Source organism: Molossus molossus, unplaced genomic scaffold, assembly GCF_014108415.1.
Source record: "Molossus molossus isolate mMolMol1 unplaced genomic scaffold, mMolMol1.p scaffold_m16_p_1, whole genome shotgun sequence".
NCBI lineage: Eukaryota > Metazoa > Chordata > Mammalia > Chiroptera > Molossidae > Molossus > Molossus molossus.
The window spans coordinates 196,036,304-196,059,753 of NW_023425344.1; the positions used below are offsets into that span (position 1 = coordinate 196,036,304).

Consider the following 23,450-nt stretch of genomic DNA (forward strand, 5'->3'; position numbering starts at 1 on the left):
CAGCCATGTTTGTGCCTCAGTTTCTGCATCTGTGAAACCCCTGGGTCTTACTCTGGGACCCATTTTATTTGAGGGAGGAAGCTCTGTTCCAAAAACCTCACCCCAAGCTCTGTGCCTACCCGGAAACGACCCTCCATGCTCAGGAAGAGATAAAGTCGTGCAAAGCCTCTCCTCCCACGTGCCCCTAACACCACTGCACCCCCAGGCTGCCCAGAGCTACATTAGGAAAAACACACCTGATCGAACCTTTCCCCAGCCAAGCCCCTGAGGCCCACCAATTCCCACAGTGACCCAGGCCACCCCTTAGTGTAGTGTGCCCACAGCTCCAACTTCTCCTCTGGCAGCCCCCTTCCTATAATCCGAGGATTCCATAACACCCTATCTTTCTCCACTTTACAAACACACTGTGGCCTCTGGTGCTGCTGGGCCTTTGCATGTACTGTTCCCTTTGCCTGGAATAACTTGCTGCCACTCATCCGCCCAGCTCTAGTCTACCCTCAAACTCCTACTCATCCTTCAAGACTGAGCAGCCTAAAGCAATATTTCACAGGCTAGAACAATCCAAAGGAAATTTAAGATGAATAGCATTGCTGTGACCTTTTACTTTATCAAGTAAGAACACTTTTGGCAACTACTATCTACTGGCATCATTACTTCATAAAAGAGGACATTTATTTTAATACAAAAAAAGAAAGGGATAATGGCAGGCATTTAAACCAAATAAATTTGTTATTATGAGAATCCTTTTTTTGTTTTTAAATCTTGCCAGTGACTGGGAGGCCTTGTCCCCAAACCAGTAATTGTGTCCCCACCGCTGAGATGTAACACTCAGTAGCCTGGGTGTGAGCAGACCCTCCCTCCACAGAAGGCCAACGAGGTCCATTGGCAAGGAACCAGGCCTAAAGGCTGGGTCGGAATCACAGAGGCCGCCCCAAGCCCAGGCCCCTCTTCACTCTGGCTGGTGTCGTGGGCCACGTCGGGCATTTTTAGGCAGGCCCACAAGTCAGAGGCAGCAGCATGGCTAATTAGTTGTCATCTTATAGTCAGCCTGATGGAGAAAGGCATATAAATCACACCAAGACATCCTCACTTATAGCTGGAGAGCAGGAATCCCCCCTGGCCTCCTGTCCATTCCTTCACCTCATCACGGATGAAAGCCAGGGCTGATGTGGGACATCAAAGGGCCCTCCAGAGAAGGTGAAGGAAGAAAGAGAAAACCCTGGCTGCATAAATGCTCCCCAACTACCGTCAGCCAACGACTGTCAGCCTGGAGCCGCCACTGGTCTCATGCAAACACATCTGTCACTTGAGGACTGCCGCTTTGAGCCATCCTGTTTGCTCACAATATTTTCACCAGGGAACAGTGATGTCCCAAGGCTGTTCTGGACATTCCAATGAAATGACATTAGTGCAGGAGAAAAGCCAGCTTGTTTAGAAAAATTATTGACGACATGCTGGCAAATAAATTCTTTCTTGATGGGTGGGTTAGAGCTACTTACAGTAAGCACAGTGGGCCTTTTGTATGCAAACAGATGCTGTTGAAAGTAACTGGAGAGGTACTTAAAATTGATTTGTTTAAATAAATCAAGCATTCCCTCATAACCTTATTTCTACCACCAGATAGTTCCTGCAAACCTCTTTTCTCGATAGATAATGTGCAGACTGTGTTCAATTTTCAACACCGTGGATTACTGTGGTTTTACTGCAAAAAGGTTGTGGCAAGATTTTCTGGAGAAAGATTATGCCCCAGGATTTTCTTCTTCCTGCTAGCTCATGAATGTGTAACAACATGCAAAAGCTAAAAAGAGCATTTCTCCTCTCCTTCCCTTGTTCCCACCTAAACCTTACCCTTGCTTTCCTATTAGGGTTGGATGCCGCAGGCCCTCTGTTTGAAGGAGCTGGCCCCAATGACCGTCTTTCACCAGATGATGCCAAATTTGTGGACTCCATTCACACCTTTACCCGGGAGCACATGGGCCTGAGTGTGGGCATCAAAGAGCCCATAGCACACTATGACTTCTACCCCAACGGGGGCTCCTTCCAGCCCGGCTGCTACTTCCTCGAGCTCTACAAACATATTGCCAAGTATGGCCTGAATGGTAAGGAAGAAGGCATGGCCCAGAGCACTGGCCTACACTCCCGCACCTGCATGGGGCCTCTGGATCCAGTGAAATCTACCAAGCCTATGGGTTCTGGGAAGAGTTTGGCAAAGATGCAGGACCAGGGTATATGTTCACCAAGTCCATTCAGAGAGAGGGTATGTGGGAGTGTGTGAGGGGCTTGCTGTTCCCCCAGAGAGCTCCTCCTCTTATCAGACAGAGACCCTTGGAGCCCAAGCTCTGAGCTGAGGGCACCACCAGGAATCCCCACCTCTTACCCCAACTCGGTCCAAAGTCTCTCCTGGGGTATTAACCCTTCTGAAAGTTGAGTCCTGATGCCTGTGGTTATTTCCCCTCCTCCAGAAGCTTCCTCACTCAGGCAACTTCCACCATCCTGGCTCACATGAGGATTCATTTAATAGATCATGGTTTCTTGAGCCTTAGTCTCACAAGAGTGTGAAGAATTCTTCCACCCCCGTGAGGTTTCATCAGCTGATCCTCCAGGACAGTCCTGAGATTCTTCCAATTCAAAGTTCAGCTTTAAATATACCCTCGTGACTTCCTTTGGCTCAGGGCAAAAGCTGAACTTGGCATTATCTGGGTTGTGATCCCACTTTCGGATTTGGTTGCCCTCAAATCTGAAACATTAGCATGTACATTGATAACATGCACAGGATTAAAAAAACAAAACTGTCAACAAATACCAAAATTTCCATAGACATTCCAAATTTCTCCTTTTTATAAAATATTATCCTAATCCAAACATGCCAGTTCACTGGAAGCCAACTGGAGACCCCCGCCCCCACATACCGCTCTCACCCCCATCACCCCAAACCGAGCTGAGAACACACTCTCTCTGCAACTGCCTCACCATCATCACCTCTCCTACCAGGATGACCTTCACATTCTGCATCATCCCATTTTGGCAGGACACCCAGCCTCCCAGCTACCCAGGCCTGAGAGCACCTTCTGGGAACTTCTCCGGTCAGTCCTCACATCTCCATGGGGTCATCACCCCTTTAGCCACCAGCAGCTCCTGCCTGACTGTCCATCCAGCCCTCCTCTCGGGTCTTCACCCTCCTGGAGCTCAGCACAGACCTCTCGGGTGGGCTGAGTAACTAGTTGCCTAGTAAATGCATCTCTGGCCAATGAGTGCTATTTGCTCTTTTGTGCTCAAATTCAAAGCGACACTTATTTAGCTTGCCCATTCTCAGTGTGGCTTTTCTCAGTTTTCTTCACCCTTCTGTTGGAAAGTGATCCCGTTCTGCAGTGGTTCTCACAACCGTAGTTGAACAGAAGGTAACTTGATAACTGCTTTACCATCCTCATCACCTAGGTGAGGCTAGGTGAGCTCGGATAAGTTAGTGAATGTCTTTGAAGCTCCGTTTCCTCACTTACAACGGCTGCCTCCAGGAGCCGTAGATGCAGGGAGTAGATGATGGAGGCACTCGGCTGGGTACCAGCCTCCTAGCAAGTGCTCAGCAAACGCAGCCACTAGTGCCCAAGAGCTGAGATGACTACTCTCGGGGAAAGAGCTTTGGGCAAAGTTACCTGTGATCTGCTTTCACATTAGGTACTTCACAGGTCTGGTGGTGGTTTCTCAACTTTCTTTGAGAATCATTTACTCAAGATTAGGTTAAGATTTGGAAAGTTTAAAAAAAAACAAAGGTAGCTAAACCACCTTAGCTTGCTGGAGGGGTTAGAGCCCCTCAGCCTGGGTCACAGGGGTGTGTTTTCCTGGAAGCCCACCCCAGTGTTGGTTTTACAGGCAAGTACCCCAGGGACACAGTGGCTGCTTCGGGACAGAATACAGACAATGTCAGAGGGGCCTCAGCTCTCACCAGACCATCAGCTGAGCCACTGGAGTGCCTGGGCCCCGGTTGCCCTCCGTTAGTAAGAGAAACAGCCCACACCGGCCTTTCCACGGCCCGGTTGCCCTCCTTTAGTAAGAGAAACCGTCCACACCGGCCTTTCCACGGCCCGGTTCCCCTCCTTTAGTAAGAGGAACAGCCCACACCGGCCTTTCCACGGCCCGGTTCCCCTCCTTTAGTAAGAGGAACAGCCCACACCGGCCCTTCCACGGCCCGGTTGCCCTCCTTTAGTAAGAGGAACAGCCCACACCGGCCTTCCCAGCTAATTCCCCACCAAGGCATCAGCACCTGTGCACATTCAGCCATCTGAGGAAGAAATATTTCTAAAAGGAATTATACCATCCTGCTTTCTTAAATAATTGTCTGTTTTCTTAGTGACTTGGGGTTCCTTCTAAAACACCTACTGTAACATGCTGTGGTTGCAGGGTGCCTGGGACTAGGCCTCCACACTGAGTGATGAGAGGGGACTCCTCTTCCTGAAGTTTTCGGTCACTTGTTATGTGCACCATTGTTGTGGGTCGACCTCAGCAGCCCCACCCCTCTGTCCTAAGGTGTTGCTACTCTGCCCTGAGAAACAAGATGATTCTTTGAGCTGAAGGTACTTTGGATTACAGGTTGATAATACCCTTCCTGCCTTGTGTTCCAGCCTTCACCCAGACCATAAAATGCGCCCACGAGCGGTCGGTGCACCTCTTTATCGACTCCTTGCAGCACCCTGACATGCAGAGCACAGCCTACCTGTGCAACAACATGGACACCTTCAGCCAGGGCCTGTGCCTGAGCTGCAAGAAGGGCCGCTGCAACAGGCTGGGCTACTACATCCGCCAGGGGCAGCAGAGCAAGAAGAGCAAGAAGCTCTTCCTGGTGACACGAGCCCAGTCCCCGTTCAAAGGTGGGTGCGGGCGCCCAGGGCCTTCGCAAGGACGGGAGGCGGCCAGGGCTGCAGGTTCAGAAGTTCCCTGAAGTCTTTTCCTGGAGTGACCTCAGGTTCTATTTTAGTGTTTCTGAAACTGCACAGAGTCCATGCAGTGATACTGACAACGCCTCTGTTCTCCCAAGAATGTGGCCACTGTGCGGCCCAAAACGAAAAGCCTTACTAACTCTGGACTGATCCTTGGGTAGGCCTCTCTCCATCCATTTCCATGGTCCCCTTAGCGGCTCCCTCCGCCACCCAGGTCTCATTATTACAGGGGCCTGGAGGCATCTCAAACCCAGGCTAGAGCCCAGTGCTTCCATCTGCTCCTGACCCCCATGAAAAAACAGCCCCAGGCTACACTGGCAGCTCCTCGTTTCCCCAAAAGTTTGAATTAGCTGCTCTTACAGGACGTGGTGGCCCTGTGAAGCGCTTTCCAAGATGAATTTCAGCTTCTACTGTTTCCCAGTCAGATCCTCACCTCAGGCAGAAACCGGGCCCTTGCCCGTCTCTGGGTAGAACAGGAGGTCAGGGCAAGGGCTGTGGCCACATCTTGGGCTGAAGCCAGCAGAGAAGTACTCCACTGAAGCCTCAATGTTCCTGGAGGGAACCAGGTGACATCTGTTGCCATTACCATTTCTGCCTAATCCTTCAAACAGTTCTTGAATGATTTAGCCTATTTTCCTGGCACGGGCTCACCTGCGCTGGGCGGAGCCCGTGTTGTGCTGTTTGATGATGACCATGCAAACCTGCCGAAGGCGGACGCATCGGCATCACCACTTTGCATTTGCACAGTGTTTTAAACAAAACAGTACATGCAGCCATTGATTCCCCTTCAGCCAAGCAAGGTCAGCCATGCTGGCTACTATATATGCACCCCATTTTAAAAGGAAGGCAAAACTCGGATGGAGTGACCTGCCCACAGCCTGGAGGGAGGCCTAGCACCCAGGTTCACCCAACTTCCAGTCCCGTGTTCTTTTTTTACTACCAGGCTCCTGGGGACTTTCTTTGCCCCAAAACTTTTATTTTACTTATTTTTTGTTAATCCTCACCCAAGGATATTTTTTCCATTAACTTTTTAAGAGAGAGTGGAAGGGAGGAAGGGAGTGGAGGGGGACAGAGAGAGAGAGAAACATCAGTGTGAGCGAGACATACATCAGTGGTCGATGCCTCCCACATGCGCCCGACCCGGGCTGGGGATCTTATTTTTTAGGCACAGGATTCCTCTGTTTATCTGAACTTTTTCTCTCCAGCCAGATTTCCCTTCCCAGAGCCAAGCCAGCCCAGGAAAGACAGAAATCTGCTGTGGGTGGTTGATGGCTTCTGCGAGTACTGGGCGTGAGGGCAGCCTTTCCCCACCTGAGGGGCCAGAGGGTGCCCTCTACCTTAGGGTGGAGGAGCCGGTGGTTTCTGGGAGCAGGTGAGGGAATCTGGAAGGCCTCCTACTTCGGGGAGCTCCCCTGCCACAGGCAGCCAATTAGACACTCACTCATTTGGATTAACCAGCTCTTCTTTGAAATGGCAAAGCCTCCTGGAGTGATTAAGCCTCTCAGATAATCACATTCCACTGGATCTACTTTAATCCTGCAGTGTTAGCATTTCGAGAGACTGTTCAACTTGCCAATTCCACATGCAGGGAAACCGAGGCCCAGATGGGGGAAATCATTTGCCCAAGATCACAAAGTGGATTCTTGGCAGAGCCAGCATTTAGACCCAGACCTCAAACAACTAGTTGAGTGATTTTTATTACCCCAGGAACCTGCCCTGGTCTGTTTGTTGGGGTTGAGGAGGCAGGAGAGGAGGGGTTGTTCCTTCTTGAGATCAGCTGGGAAGAAAGGCATTTTTTGCTTTTCAGGGCTGGGCTGTGCGTTTGAAGTGAGGGGCTTGGTCCAGCCCAAGGAGATCGGCTGGGGGCCTGGAGATGGGGGAGGTGGAAGAGTGTCAAGGAAAGGAGGAAGGGGAAGAAAGAGCAGTGGGCACAAGTCAGGCTGAGTTCATCCCTTTTACCAAGGCCCCAGGCTGCCCAACCACCCTGTGCTCAGGTGTGAGCTCCTTTCTAGAAAGAGACCAAAGAATCACATTAGGAAGCATTGCTCAAAACTACCAGAACTGATGTGATCACTTACTCATTTCTTCTTCAAACATCAACTAAACCAAGGTAGACTGAATCTCTACTTCAGGGAGTTTGGGGGAGACCAACCCCTGCCATGCAGTATGTGCTCAGTGCTGTCCCAGGAAAACGGACCCTGAGTCTCTTGGAAACTACACTTGGGTCTCTACCCATCTTGATGGGAATGGACCCCACGGGGCCAGTGATAACGGAGGCAGGACTGCCTGACACTGGTCAAAACCTAAACCTCCAGCACCTGACAGGTTCCAGTGATGTGCTGTGGCCTGCACTGCCCCCTCCCCTCCTCAGCACCCTCCAAATTCTCCCCAGTTCTGCCTTCATCTGTCCAGTGAGCCACCACTGGCGGTGGGGAGGAAGAGCCCTGCAGTCACACCAAGTCACCCTGAGAATGGTTCACTGGAATTACTCTCAGGTGCGACTCCACCCATTTGGAAGCGGCCGCGCCCCGAGGTGCTATTTGTATAATGCTATGCCGTCCGTATGGTAGCCGCTAACCACATGTGGCTATTTAAATTAAATCAAAAATGTAATTCCAATGTCACACGAGCCATCTTTCAACTGCTCAAATATATGGTTGCTGTATCAGAGAGCACAGAAATAGATCTCCATCGCCGCAGAAAGTTCTCTGGCTGGTGCTAGGATGAAGCCTTTAATCTGAGCCACCACAGCCACACCCATCTCCGCCCTTTGTGGCTTGATCATCTCTGACTCGGCCCCCAAGCCTGCCTCACTGGCCACCCCTGGCACTCGATGAATATGTCTCCATTCATAGAAGACCAGACTTGCCCAACCCTGGCCGCATAGAACCACATCCATAGTTCTCAAGGACATCTCATTGGACTGTGTATCTTAGTGCAGGGTCTGGCTGGGCAAGATTAAAATCGCCTCCTGGCTGTAGTTGCACAGAGGATGACTAACTTGGCCCTCATTCCTCTGGCTCCCAAGATATTTAGACAAAACCATCAAAGGATCTATTTTGTACAACCGCCCAAGAACGAGGTGGACACTGGGCGAGGACAGCCCTGCGGAGAACAGGGAGGCGGTCGCCAAGTGAACCGAGGCCATTTATCGCCCACTTCCGTCCTCCCTCTCCCAGGAGGAACCTTTAGCAGTTTGGAGCCAGTTTTTTAAGAGAGTGGAGAGGGGCACAAACCGGTGTTGGGTAAACCCTTATCTGATTAGTCCTGGGAGCAGTGGGATGAGGTAGAGGGGAGGGGAGGGGTGGGGAGGGGAGGGGTGGGGTGGGGAGGGGAGGGGCGGGGAGGGGCGGGGTGCGGCGCAGTCCAGGCACCGTGCTGGATGCTGCACAGGTCACGGAGTTCAGTATTTAATCCTCACAACCACCCAGACAGGCAGACCGAGAGAGAGGGGACAGACAGAGACAGATGTGTGGGGAGTGCGATTAATTTTCCAATAAATAAATTGAGATTCAAAGAAGTTAAATCTTCCCAAAGTCACACCATTTGTGAATAGCAAATGGCAGTGTTTGACCCCAGGTCCCTAATACTGCCCTTGCCCCTTTCACTCCACTTGGCCTTCCCACCCCCACCCTATGTCCTCCCCCTCCCCTCCCCCTCCCCTTCCCCTCCCCCTTCCCCTCCCTTCCCCTCTTCTCCTCTCCTCTTTCTCTCCACTCGGCCTCACCAGCCTTGGGAGCCGGCTTCCAGCTGGTAAGAGCACCCTTACCAGCGACTGTGACTTGGGGAGTCCGTGAGTCTTTGGCTTTTGCTCAGCTACTTCTTTGGAAGGTTGTCCCTGATTTCCAAGGACAGGTCCAGAAAAAGCAGTACACAGAGGAGAGAAAGTGCAGACTTGGGATTAGGACAAGGAGTGTCCAGAAGTGGGCTTTGCTGCCAACACATATGTGACCTTGACCTAGTGACAAGCCTATGTAGGCCACGAAGTGATTGTGTGTGAATGGGGTGACTCATTGAACCTGGCCCTATGGTGGGGCTCAGAACTGTGCCTGGGCAGTCCAGTAAGGGAACAGATGTCGCTGGGCTAATGCCTTCTAGAAGCCAGGCCTTCTACACATGGTCTCCTCGCCTCCCCACAACTACCCCGGAGGGAGCCCAAGGCCCACTTTTAAAGGAGGAACTTGAGCTTCCGAGGGGCTGCCAGTGCCCAGCTCACCACCAGGAGTGGAGGGCAGAGCTGAACTCCACTGGGGTTCCTGTCCCTCGGGTGAGGACATCCCACACCAAGCGCCAACATGGGCAGCAGGACACACTCAGCACAACACTCCTTACCCCTCACAGTCACACACACTCCTTACCCCTCACACACACACACACTCCTTAACCCTCATAGTCACACATCCTTATCCTTCACACTCACACACACTCCTTACCCCTCACACACACACACACACTCCTTACCCCTCACGCTCACACACTCCTTACCCCTCACATGCACACACACACTCCTTACCCCTCACGCTCACACACACACTCCTTACCCCTCACAGTCACACACACTCCTTACCCCTCACGCTCACACACATACTCCTTACCCCTCACACTCACACAATCCTTACCCCTCACACTCACACACACTCCTTACCCCTCACACTCACACACACACTCCTTACCCCTCACAGTCACACACACACTCCTTACCCCTCACACTCACACAATCCTTACCCCTCACACTCACACACACTCCTTACCCCTCACACTCACACACCCCTTACCCCTCACACGCACACACACACTCCTTACCCCTCACAGTCACACACACACTCCTTACCCCTCACGCTCACACACCCCTTACCCCTCACACTCACACACACACTCCTTACCCCTCACACTCACACAATCCTTACCCCTCACACTCACACACACTCCTTACCCCTCACACTCACACACACACTCCTTACCCCTCACGCTCACACACCCCTTACCCCTCAAGCTCACACACATACTCCTTACCCCTCACACTCACACAATCCTTACCCCTCACACTCACACACACTCCTTACCCCTCACACTCACACACACACTCCTTACCCCTCACACTCACACACACACTCCTTACCCCTCACGCTCACACACCCCTTACCCCTCACGCTCACACACATACTCCTTACCCCTCACACTCACACAATCCTTACCCCTCACACTCACACACACTCCTTACCCCTCACAGTCACACACACACTCCTTACCCCTCACACTCACACACCCCTTACCCCTCACACTCACACACACACTCCTTACCCCTCACAGTCACACACACACTCCTTACCCCTCACACTCACACAATCCTTACCCCTCACACTCACACACACTCCTTACCCCTCACACTCACACACCCCTTACCCCTCACACGCACACACACACTCCTTACCCCTCACGCTCACACACCCCTTACCCCTCACACGCACACACACACCCCTTACCCCTCACACGCACGCACACACTCCTTACCCCTCACACTCACACACACTCCTTACCCCTCACGCTCACACACTCCTTACCCCTCACGCTCACACACCCCTTACCCCTCACATGCACACACACACTCCTTACCCCTCACACTCACACACCCCTTACCCCTCACACACACACACACACTCCTTACCCCTCACACTCACACACACACTCCTTACCCCTCACACTCACACACTCCCCTGTCCCCACCCCAGCAGAAGGGGCAAGCATCCAGTCTGTGCCATTGGCATCACTCTAGTGGGGGTGAAGCCCAGATGCAGTCACCAGCCGAAGCTCACAAGCACATGCTAACACACCCGCTTGCCCCTCCGCCTCCTCCTTGGGCCTCACTGAGTTCAGCAGCGCCCCCGGTCTGCCCGCCTCGAGCGGTGGCCTTCTGCACAGCCCGTCCGCCGGCCTTTCGTCCCGTGACCTTCAGCCTCCCTCTTGGGTTAGCGGCGCCTCAGATCTAGGACAAGCCCTCGGTGCTGCGAGAAAACACAAGAGATCTCGTCTCCCATCTCCACCAGGGAAAAGCCATCCACAGGGAAAAGCCCTCTTTGATGTTTGCAAAGACAATCAGAATACCTCCCAGAGCTAGTAGCTAGTGATTCCGAATCATTTTTCCATGAGACCAAAAAAAAAAAGAATAAAAATGTTCACTCCTCATAAATTTCACAGCCTAATGCTCACAGTGGCTGCCTTGTGAAAATAAATGTAAGCTGTTTTAAGTGGCACCAGTGGTTCCCACAGATTAGAACCCAGGATTCTTAGGGTGTCGGAACCCAGGAGGACTCTGGTGAGGAGAACCTTTGGCAGCCGCACATTCTGGCTGTAGGTGGCGTTTGCTGACTCATTCAGGGTTAATTTCATGCTTTTCATCTTTAAGACCTGAAACCATTTCTCCTGCCCCAACAGAGGAATGTGTAGTGCTGGCCTCCTTGCACTCACAGGAGCAAAAGCATTTTCCCTAAATCATTTTTTAAATCCTTATGAAACATGTCATAAAGTAAAGTGAGCAAAATTACACTTTTTTTCTTAATGTTTGTAACAGCATCATTGTCCTAGAAGGGGGACAGGGGGATGCTAGGCAAATTGTCTTTTCTTTTTTCCCAAGAAAAACACATAGAAGAATTCAAAATAAGAATAAAGAATAATATAAGTCCCTTTTATTGTTAAAAATGTTAATTTCAAGACTTCTCCAAAAAAAGAGGCTTTCCTGGGGTAGGCGGCCATGGGCCTCCCTGTCTGTCCACGTGCTGGGAGCCCCAGCCGGGCTCCCGGGGACACCAGGGCCCTCGTTCCCTCATCTCTGTCCCTCCTCCACTGTCCACACCTTTTCTGTGAGCTCACTCAGGCCTGTTTCAGCTCACACCTCTGGAGGTTCTGACTTTCTGCAGAGGGGTGAGGAGGAGAGACAGATGATTCTCCTTCATAGGATATGAGAGCTGAAGGGTCCTTTGCAATCATAAGCGGACCTGGGTTTTACACAAGCACCCTCCCCAGAATCGGGGAACCATGGCATCTAAGACATGGAAATCAATCTCCTCCTACTGGCAATTTAAGAACAAAGGAAGACAAAAACCCATCTCCAGCACACAGACAGGAAACGTGCATCCCCACTCAGGGAGAACATTCGAGGGACGGGTGGGAGGATCCCACAGCAGTGATAGCCCAGGATGGATGTCCAGGGGTGGGAGCGGCAGGCACTTGGTCTTGGTGCCTTTGTCGAGCAGGTTTTGACCACAGATTTTCTTCGGGGGCTGAGGGTCTGCCTTTTGTGTTCAAAGGGTAGATTCAGCTTGTAGAACCGGAGCCCCAGGAGACAGTGGGGAGGGTCTTTTGGAATCACACAGGCAACTGGGTTCAAATTCTCCTCCACTTCTAAGTATCTGGGTGACCTTGGACAGGTCTCCAAGTCTCTGCCTCCTTATCTGTAATGCACCAGGATGGTTGACACCCTATCTGTCTAGGTTTCAGCAGAAAACAGGACTCCACTGGCCTGGGTCAGCAAAAGAGAGCAGGCAGGACTCCTTACCCTTGGCAGACAGTTTTAAAGAAATGAGCACAGGGTGTCAATGCACCCCGGATCTGACAACAGGCCAGAAAGAGTGAGGGGAGGGAATAGCCCAGGAAAGGGCGCTGTGGAGGAGTGGGGTGCAGTTACTGTGTTGTCAGGCTCCAGGGCAGGAAGGAGCCTCGCTCTGATCTCCTGCTGGTGCCTCCCCGGAGGTCAGTTTCGACCACAAGGCGTCCTGCAAGGCGACCCAGGCCATGCAGGCCATGGGCTCACATCCTGGAGTCCAGAGCCGGGCAGAAAGTGGATGCAGACAGCAAGAGTAGATGTAGAAAACGCCATCTAAGCAGCACGTTGTCCTTATTTAGTCTTGTTATGAGGACAGAAATAATGTGTGTAACACATTTAGTATGTGGCCTGATGCATAGTTCGATCTCAACAAATGGGAACTATTTCCTCATTGGTCCTATTTACACGTAGGGCCTTCATTGCAGCGTGTGTCCTGCCTTGTTTTCACACAAAGAGCCCTAAGCAGTCCTTAGGCGCCTGGTGCGTGCTGTGACCTGGGGACATGCTGCATCACTATGAGCAAGAATGCCCTCGGGAGGTAGAATGGGCACCGGTGCCCATCAGGCAGAGGGTGAAAAGAGGCACAGAAGCCTTCCCAGCTGCAAACCCCTCAGGCCAGGACCACAGTTCTGCTTCTCGTTTTCTTAATACTTTCTGTTGTTGTTGTTGTTGTTAATCCTTCCCCGAGAATATTTTTCCATTGATTTTTAGAGAGAGTAGAAGGGAGGGAGGGGGAGAGAGGTCATGCCCCAACCGGGGCCAGGGATCGAACCTGCCACCAGGTATGTGTCCTTGACTGGAATCGAACCCTCAGCCCTTCGGTCCTGCTGAGCCAACCAGCCAGAAGCTTTCTTGGTATTTTTTAAAACTTTTTTCTTCCAGTGAGATGCTAATAAAATGCACGCTTATTGTGACAATGCGGGACGTGTAGGAAAGCAGAGACGAGAATGAAGAGGAGCTCTCTGGCCTCTGAGACAGACTCCTCAGCTCTGACTGCCTCCCCTGTGCATTGTCTTCGTCAGCCTCACAGGACGCAGACGGTTTAATAGCCTGGTTATTGTTTGGAGTTTTCCCCCCACTTCTTTCATAAGTATTGAAATCATTCCGAAAGGATCTCTTAATGAACTTATAGGAGTAAATCACATGGCTGGGAATCTGAGCTCAGAATCAGCAGACCAGCGTCTAACTGCAGCTCACCGGGTCGTCACCGCACGACAACAGACACGTCGCTTACCTTCCGCTTCTTCATTGGTCCAGTGACGCGGGAGGGAGAAGGAAGCAGGCATCTTACAAAGTTGTTGCAAAGCAAAACGAAGTATTTACTTATGGGAAACCATTGGCTCAGTGTCTGGGACCTAGCAAAGAGCTACCTGAGAGTTATCACAATGGTCATTAACAGTCCATAGTCATTCCTCTATTCGTGAATATTTACAGTGTTTCTGATTTATTTGTAATTAAATAATTCTGTTAAGACATGTTTTAACTTAAATCTTCTTTCCACGCTTCAGCTTTTCCCCTGGGGTATAGAAAGCTATTGGTCTCAGGTTTAATTTCTGGAGCCAGATGGCCTGTACTTACATCCCAGCTATGCCTGTGTGGTCCTGGAAAAGTCACTTAACCTCTCTATGCTTCTGTTACCTCCACTCTAACAGATCATGATGTAAGGATTAAAAGAGATAATAAATGCAAAATATTTGGCACAGTTAAAATAAACACTAGCCAACATTATCATCATGCATACTGCCAGCTACACCCTTACTTTATCTCTGACAGCTTTTAGCACTGGGCTGAACCCCAGTAGACTTCCAATTAATACATATTAAACAAGGTTAAAATTGGTTGTTAGTAGTGTTTCTTGGCTCCTCTGGAAGATGCCCTGCCTCCTGATTAGGAGATCACCCCCCGTTCGGCCCTCCCACCTCATCCTGTCCACATCATACCCACCTCCCCCGCCCATGCCTATGGCCTGTGTCTTTGGGACGACCTTTCCTTTGGCCTTAGTTCAACTTGTAACACTGTTTCTTGTGACAGAGATCCCTAGACAGTCCTTAAATAGTGTAAGACCTCTCCAGAGGCTTCTGGGATGATAGGCCAAAGCCCTTGTCTTCATTGCTGCCACCCAAAGGTTCATAGACCCTTCTGGGACTTGACCCACAGCACTTATCTTATTTCTCATCCACCGTCTCATAGTTCTGAGAGTATCAAACTACTTTATTCTGGGCTGGAGGATTTAAGGATCTATTATGTACAGGTCGTTGGAGTAAATCCACCACAAAACCCAAATGGGAAGATTGGTTTATGCTAAAGGGTAGGTTTGTGTAAATAACCCAGAAACCCAGCAATCCAGGCACACCCTGCAGCTGGGCCGTTGGCAACACTCCATTCGCCACAGCTGCTAGGTTTGTGTGTAGCTACCAACCTCCAGTAGAAATGCACCATTTACGAGTTAGTAGAATGATTCATGAGGGGATAGATTTCCACATGCAGGGTACATGATATGGATGACCAAGTGTTTAGTTCTAGGATGTATGCTACCCAGTAAGAATTCTCATATAAAAAAGCTTGAAACTCAAGCCTTGAATTCTCAGAAGTGATTTTCCATCTTGCTAAATGTTAATTCATATCCTAATACTCCCAAGCAAACTTGGTCATTCATCCCACAAATGTTTAGTAAGCACCGACTGTGTGCAAGGCACTGTATCAGGACTAGTGGATTAGTTGTTGTTTAGACTCGGAAAGGCAAGTATGCAGCAAGCATGCCATAAATCCCCTATCCTTTGCTCAAGACAGACACTAGTCTTCCCAAGAGCCTGGGCATGGTCTCAGAACCCATTTCAACATAGGGCTCTAGGCAGCCTTTCAATTAACATGCCATATTAAACCTGTTTGCAATCTTGGAGCTAAAACACTACAGGTACTTAGAAAATATGGACACAGCAAGAAAAAGAAGTCTGAGCAGCCATCAGCCAATTTGGAATGAGGGAGAGGAATTTTGAAAACAGCCCACAGCTGGTTGGTATGACATTGCAGGCAAAGCCAAGGCCATCTTAGAAACCTTGCAATAGGTCCAGGCTAAGAGCACAGATGCTGCTGTGTGACCTTGAGCTAGTCACTTCACCTCTCTGAGCCCTAGTTTTCTGATTTATAAAATAAAGATGATAATTACACTACCTACCTCACAGAGTTGTTATGACAAGTTAATGAGATGATGCAATGGGAAATATTTAACAATACCTGCCTACTAGTAAGCAATTTGTTTGTTTTTTATTGGTGAAATATAGACTGTATTTAGGCAAAGAAGAATAAAATAAAATTTCCTCTTCCAAACAACCCAGTAGAAGTATATTCTGGACATTTGATAAGATAGAGAACTTTTGCCCTGGCTGGTTTGGTTCAGCGGTTAGAGCGTTGGCCTGCGGGCCAGAGAGTCCCGGGTTCGGTTCCCGCTAAGGGCATGTTCTTCGGTTGCAGTTTGTCCCCAGCCCCTGTTGGTGTCGTGAGGGTGGCAACCAGTCGATGTGTCTCTCTCACATCAATGTTTCTCTCTCTCTTCCCCCCTCTCTCCCTCTCGCTCTATCTGAGGATAAATGCAAAATTGTCCTTGGGTAAGGATAAAAAAAAAAAAAGAGCACTTTTAGGCCCAAGTACTAGAACTCGAGTTATCTTATTTCCATTGGAAAATGTGCTCATTGAACCCCCCTCCCCCAGGGCTAATTCCCAGGAACTGCCCCAGAATATAGAGCTGTGGTCATTGGGGCATATGTCTTAGCCAGAGTTCTGCCTCACCCAACACTGCCCATCAAACAGAGGCTAAAGTAAAAATGTCCGTGTGTTCTCTCGCCCTTTGCAGGGCTTAAAGGGCACAAACCCTTTGATCTATGAAAGGGGACCCCTACCACGCACCTGGGATATCCAACAGAATTGCATTCAGAAACGTGGCCATGCTGTACTCCTGTTCTACCTTCTTTTGTTGGATAATAATTATTATTATTTTGCAGACATAATATATGTCCTCTATAGACATTTAGAAAATACAGAGAAAGAAAAAGAAGAAAATAAAAAGCATTCACAATTCCACCACCCGGGGGGTGGGGGCTGTAACTGGATTATCTATCCATTCAGGCTTTTCCCTCTGCATTTAAAAATTTTTTAAACATGAGACTTTTAATTTTAAATTTGTCTGATTAAATTCTCTTTCTCTCTCCCTCCTATCCCCTCCCTGCTCCCAGTGTATCATTATCAGTTCAAGATCCAGTTCCTCAACCAAATTGAGAAGCCGGTGGAGCCCACGTTTACCATGTCGCTCCTGGGAACGGAAGAGGAGATGCAGAAGATCCCCGTCACCCTGTGAGTATGAGGAGCAACCTCTCTATGGTGACAGGCTGTTTTCTCACCGGGACTGGATGGACTCGAAACTTTTCAACCCGCTCTTCTCAGCCCATGATCATTGCCCCAAACATCCTAGCAGATGAGACATCCACCCAAACCAACGCCTCATCATCCCTCCCTGGCCTCACCCAGTCCCACCAATTGCTTTACGCTGGTGTTGCCTGCGGAGGGGGCGGGCCCACTGCCTGGTGTTGCCTGCGGAGGGGGCGGGCCCACTGCCTGGTGTTGCCTGCGGAGGGGGCGGGTCCACTGCCTGGTGTTGCCTGCGGAGGGGGCGGGCCCACTGCCTGGTGTTGCCTGCGGAGGGGGCGGGCCCACTGCCTGGTGTTGCCTGCGGAGGGGCGGGTCCACTGCCTGGTGTTGCCTGCGGAGGGGGCGGGTCCACTGCCTGGTGTTGCCTGCGGAGGGGGCGGGCCCACTGCCTGGTGTTGCCTGTGGAGGGGGCGGGCCCACTGCCTGGTGTTGCCTGTGGAGGGGGCGGGCTCACTGCCTGGTGTTGCCTGTGGAGGGGGCGGGTCCACTGCCTGGTGTTGCCTGTGGAGGGGCGGGCCCACTGCCTGGTGTTGCCTGTGGAGGGGGCGGGCTCACTGCCTGGTGTTGCCTGTGGAGGGGGCGGGTCCACTGCCTGGTGTTGCCTGTGGAGGGGCGGGTTCACTGCCTGGTGTTGCCTGTGGAGGGGGCGGGCCCACTGCCTGGTGTTGCCTGCGGAGGGGGCGGGCCCACTGCCTGGTGTTGCCTGTGGAGGGGGCGGGCCCACTGCCTGGTGTTGCCTGTGGAGGGGGCGGGCCCACTGCCGTGTGGGCTGAGCGCAGTGCAGGAGGTAGATACGAGCAGGGAGGAGGGGTGAGGCCAGAGCAGGTGTCCACAGGAAGGCCCTGAGTGCCTTTCCAGTGATTTCTGAAAAGTAGCCCAGAAATAAAACTGGTATCATTCAACTTGGCACCAACTTCCCATCCCAGCCCGCCTGCATGCCAGCCCTTCCCATCTGTCCTTCGTCCTGTTACACACCTGCTCCCAGCACACGCAGTGGCCTCGCGCCTCCCTCGGAGGCTCCCTGGCTAGAAAAGGCCCAATAGCTGCTCTTTCTCCGCATCTCTGCTCTCAGTGTGTGCTCTTCTTAGAAGTGACACTAACCTTTCACTCACTCCAGGGACGGCTCAGCTTTCAAAATTTGCCCCCAGGCTTTGGTGTCTGACCCTCACACTGCTTCAGTGGGTCGGGAAGTACTTGCTGGTGCTCTGCTCTAGAGGCAGGGAGGACCCTCAGGACGCCCCAGTGATTCCCCACAGCATTCTGCAGGAAATTATAATGAGCCAATCAAAGAAACTCTCTATCCGTCTGTCTCACCCTAAATCTAATGTTACCCACGCCCTGTCCCAGACCTCTCCCTGGGGGATTGTTCTAAGAGTGCGAAGGGTGTCCAGGTGCTCTCACTGTTGGGACATTTTTAATGTCTTGGAGATTAGTGAGTCAACTGATAATGAGGATACCGATGACTGTGCCCTGAAATCTGGCTCTAAATCAGTGCATCCTTTTAATACATGGTTTCCTATTACTGTTATGCTCTGTTGTTTAAAAGAAGCTTCTGTTTGTATGGGGAGAGACAAGCCTTGGGGGAGAGGAGGCCGTGGTGAGCTCTGCTCTGCTCATCCACCCTGCAGAGAGCGGAGCACGCAGAGGCCGTCGCCAAAGCCCACTGTCTCATGGGCAGTTTTCCCAATTTGTTCACATAAAAACTAGGAAGCCTGCGCTAACCAAAGTTAACTAGATTTTTTTTTTTATTATGGAACTCTCAGAGCCTTTATAATAGGCTACCACAGAAAACAGTACGGTTTTTTCAATGTTACTGGTCTAGAAACCCCTTTTGTATCCTGGTGTATCTATTGCTTATCTCGAAGAATAATCTGTCCAACACGTTTGAGAAATGTAGCAGAAACGGCCGTCTCAAGTCACACAGGCAAGCCTAACACATCCTGAATGTATCTAAGCATCACTTTGCTGTTACAAAGAAACTGACTGTGTCTGGTTTTCTTTGTATCTTCAAGGGGCGAAGGAATTACCAATAATAAAACCTATTCCTTTCTTATCACATTGGATTCGGATATTGGCGAGCTGGTCTCAATCAAATTCAAGTGGGAAAACAGCGCAGTATGGGCCAATGTCTGGAACACGGTCCAGACCATCATTCCATGGGGCAGCGGGCCCCTCTACTCGGGCCTTGTTCTAAAGAGCATCAAAGTCAAAGCAGGAGAAACCCAGCAAAGGTGAGTGCTGATTCGACCTCCTCCTAACATCTATTAAGCATCTACAAGTGCCAGCACTTTTATAAGGTAATACTTGCATTGATCTTATAAAGTGGGCATTATTATGTACTAATAATGGAGGACGGACCCTCAGAAAGGTGAAATGCCCACCCCAGGTTCACTCAGCCATAGGTGGAAGGACCAGGATCTGTGTCTGGGTCCTCTGAGTCCCAGTCTGTGTTCAAGTCGCCTGCCTGCGGAGTTTGAGAACCACCTCACTAACCCAGCACTTCCCAAATCCCAGCATGTGGACGCATCACCGGGTGATGTCAGCGCTGCTGGTCCAAGTGTCACACTTTGAGCGGCAAGCACCCAGATTCGACATTTCTTTTTTGTTGCTTACTCAGAGGAATGCTTTTGACAGATCACAATTGCAAAATCTTACTCCGTAGTGGCGCTTTTCAAACCCTACAGTGCCAGAGGATCACTGGAGAGTGTATTAAATATGCATAATTCCACCTGCAGAGCTTCTGACTCACTGAGGTCTGTGAAGGAACCCAGGACACACACTGTTACTGAGAAATCCTGACGTGGAACCCTGGATTACCCTTGAGAAATGCTGCTCTGTGTGATTTAACATCTCCCTCGGCCCCACGGTCCTTGGGGAGGAGACAGGGAAAAAAGGAAAGAAAGTCTCTAACTGCTACTTCAGCCCTCTCAGCAGAGCAAAGAGATGCCCAGCATATTTGCCATGGCAACCGTATTTGTCTATAGTTCTGCAAGTCTCCATGAGAGGAGATTCTGTGCTCCCCAGACATTTTCCTACCCCTTCCCCCTGCGTTCGGGACACTTGTCTCTCCTCTCCCACTGTCTTTGTTCGGAAGCACATTTCTCTCTTGGCTCGTCCCCAGGAGGGATGGAAAACAGCAGGTCCCTCACTGCTGAACTACATGCCTCCCTCACTCTCCAGGTTTCATGCCAGGAGGAGCCCAGAGCAGACTTATGCCCCCTGAGTCCCTCCCACAACTGCACTCAGATTTTATCTTCCTGGGACACACAATCCTGGCAACTGTGGAGAGCATACTCTACAGTCTGCCAACGGATTTCTCCACATGATCAATTTGGAAAATTAAACTGCTTCCCTCCTCTTCTACGCTTAGCTGTTCTTGCCTGACTCTTTGGCCTTTACATCAGCACTGTCTAAGCACATCACCCCCCCCCCACACACACACACACACACACACACACACACTCACACACTCTCAGCTGGAGAGTAATGCCTCTGCTTAGTGGCTTCACGGTGAGCTCTATGTGACTTGACCTGAAAGGTTGTATGAAAGACAACACTACCTTCTCCACTGGTGTTTATGTTGTGGCTCTCGAGAAGGAAAGAGGAGGCCCTGGCCGGGTAGTTCAGTTGGTTAGAGTGTCATCCTGATACACCAAGGTTGCGGGTTCAATTCTTGGTCAGGTCACATACAAGAATCAACCAATGAACGCATAAATTAATGGGACACCAAATCGCTGTTTCTCTCTCTCTCTCTCTCTTCCCATCCCTCCCTCCCCTTCCTCTCTAAAAAGTCAATAAATGAAAAATAAAAAAAGAAGGAAAGAGAAGAAGGAAGGGAAGGGCATTGCCGAGCTCCAACAGCCTGGCGGGCATTGAACTCCGTGCCCCTGAGCAGTGCTCTCATGTAATCTCCCCAGTGACCCTCGGAAACGGGTGGCATTGACCGTGCAGACTTGGAATCTTAGGCTCACAGAAGTCACACCGCTTGGGGACTTGGCTAATAATTGTGCAAGCCCAGACCTGGCTCGGGTTTGTCCCAGCATGGCCATTTGTTGCCCGTGCACTGTCTCCAGCGGGTCCTTCTTGCAATACTCTTGGCCCCACTGATCCGACTTTCCTCGGTGTCCTCTAAGAGTGCAGCCCTGGACACTACCGTACGTGGAATTAAACCCTTCCTGTGGCTGTGGGAGGCGCATGCTGAAAAGAGGGGAGGGGCTATGGGACCTGTAGTTTTTGATCAGTAAGTCAGTACTCGGCGCCTCTGTGTGTCGTCACAGTACCAGACATGACTCGGGAAGACCAACAAAAACGTCTGAGCTGTGGCTCTTCGCATAAATGAAAACAAGATGCATTAATTTTACTAATAATGTGCTTCAACCCTGGGCTTCTCCGGCCTAAATGTCCACACAGATCACCTGGGAATCGTGTTAAACTGCAGCTCTGCTTCAGTAGGTCTGGGGTGGGGCATGAGACTGATTTTCTAACAAGCTCCCTGGTGCTGCTGATGCTGTGAGTCCATGGACCACACCTGGACTAGCGAGGGTCTGGTACTGCATGGCCTAGGAAGTTCAAGAAGAAAGTCGTCAGTTCAGGTTGGTGGTGCTGGGGCTGTGCTGCGACGGGTTTGAGGAGGCCAGGAGGCGCTCCCAGAGAGAGGCGGGGAGCAAAGCGATACGAAGCAGGAGCTAATGGCCGCTCCATCAGCCAGTCCTGAACTCTAACTCTGACTTCACTGCTTACCACCTCTGCAGAATAAACATGTAGAATAATGGAGACAATAACCGAACCTCTCTGAGACTCCACTCTTTAGCAATAAATGGGAATTATGTAGCTCCTGAGACTAATAACAATTACTAATTTTTAATTACCTTCTACAAACCAAAATCCCAGAGCCAGGACGCAGACTCTTAGCCTCACACTCTTAATCCCTCTGCTGACTACCGGGGCGGGGTTGGTCCGGCGCTTGCTCTGTGACTCCACGGGAGATTCTTCCCTCCCAAGGCACGAAGTCAGACCAGAGGGTCTGTTCTGGGCTGAGGAGAAAGGGCAGAGAAGGTTAGCCCTACAGAAGGACATCAAAAGCAATTGGCTAACTGTAATGAGATGTTCAATTTCCACAGTCATCATATAATTCAAAACAAAAATCAGTGAATTTATCTCTGGTCAGCCATCAGTTTGGCAGGAATTAAAAGACAGATCACATCCAGAGTTGGAGAAGGTGTGGAGCGATGGGCATTCTCCTACCCCAGGGGTGAGAGTACAATGACAGAGCTTCTGCGGGAATTCCACTCGACAGCTGGCATTGGGCGACACCGACCTTATGCCCGGCGCTATTGTGGGCACTGGACACACAGCAGTGAACAGACGAGACAAAGGCCTTGGTCTCAGGGAGCTTACGTTATCAAAATTCCACATATGCGGAATATATTTGGCCAAGCCTGTGACATGACATGGCATTTCACTTCTAGGCGTCTGTCCTGGAGAAACACTAATTCGGTCTGCAAGGGGTATATATGCACAGTGTCTGCCGCAGTACTGTTTGCACTGGGAAAGTCTGTGTCCATCAGTAGGAAATGTGTCTCTGTGCACAGTGGGATGCGATGCCGCAGGTGGGGAAGAATGAAAAGATTTATGTGCACTAACATGACCCGTCTCCAAGTATGTGATTTGGTAACAAGAAAATTTTTCAGAAAAATACCTACAGAAAAACCTTTATGTTTGCATATAAACATTGACATATGTGTGAACGCACTGGAAAGACAGAGTCCAAGCCCTGAAATGAGGAGGGAGGGACACTGGTGAGGGGGACGAAAAGGATCTTTTTATATTTTTTACCCTCAACCAAGGACATTTTTGCATTCATCTTCAGATAGAGCAGGAGGGAGAGAGGGAGGAAGAGAGAGAGAGAAACATCGATGTGAAAGAGACACATCAAGTAGTTGCCACCCACACGACTCCATCCAGGACCAGGGACAAACTGCAACCGAGGTACGTGCCCTTCGCGGGAACTGAACCGGGGTCTCTGGACCGCAGGCCGACGCTCTAACCGCTGAGCCAAACCAGCCAGGGCACGGAGAGGATCTTTAATATTTGACTTTATTCTCTATTATTTGCTTTTTCAAGAATGCATTTATAGATTACTCATGACACTTTTATTTCGGCTTTAACCCTAGCAAACAAAACTGTAAGATATTTAAAGTGTACCTCACTGTGATTTGTGCCAAGTAGATTTACAGTGGTGAGTACACAAAACAGAGTTTATTCTTACATTACTATTTACTAATTACTGTATCAGTTATTAGTTACAGCTGTAAACCCACCTTGGCCCCACCCTGTACAAATACACTGTGGATTCCACCCGAAGTTAACACATTCATCACCTCACATATTTATCATTATTTTGTTTTGAGGACATTTACATGTATTCTGTTAGCAAATTTCATTTATAACGTACAGTGTGACCAACTATAGTCATCATGTTTTACATTAGAGCGTCA

General features: G+C 50.3%; 1 protein-coding gene across 2 annotated transcripts in view; it reads left to right on the forward strand.

Moving 5' to 3' along the window:
* Positions 1 to 23,450, forward strand: part of LIPC (lipase C, hepatic type) — a 43,783-nt gene that overhangs the window by 18,003 nt on the left and 2,330 nt on the right. For both annotated transcript variants that reach the window (XM_036243974.1, XM_036243973.1), the window contains exons 5-8: positions 1,866 to 2,099; positions 4,617 to 4,862; positions 16,761 to 16,878; positions 18,966 to 19,184. In XM_036243974.1, coding sequence (XP_036099867.1) covers positions 1,866 to 2,099; positions 4,617 to 4,862; positions 16,761 to 16,878; positions 18,966 to 19,184 — 817 coding nt within the window. The remainder of the gene's footprint in view (positions 1 to 1,865; positions 2,100 to 4,616; positions 4,863 to 16,760; positions 16,879 to 18,965; positions 19,185 to 23,450) is intronic.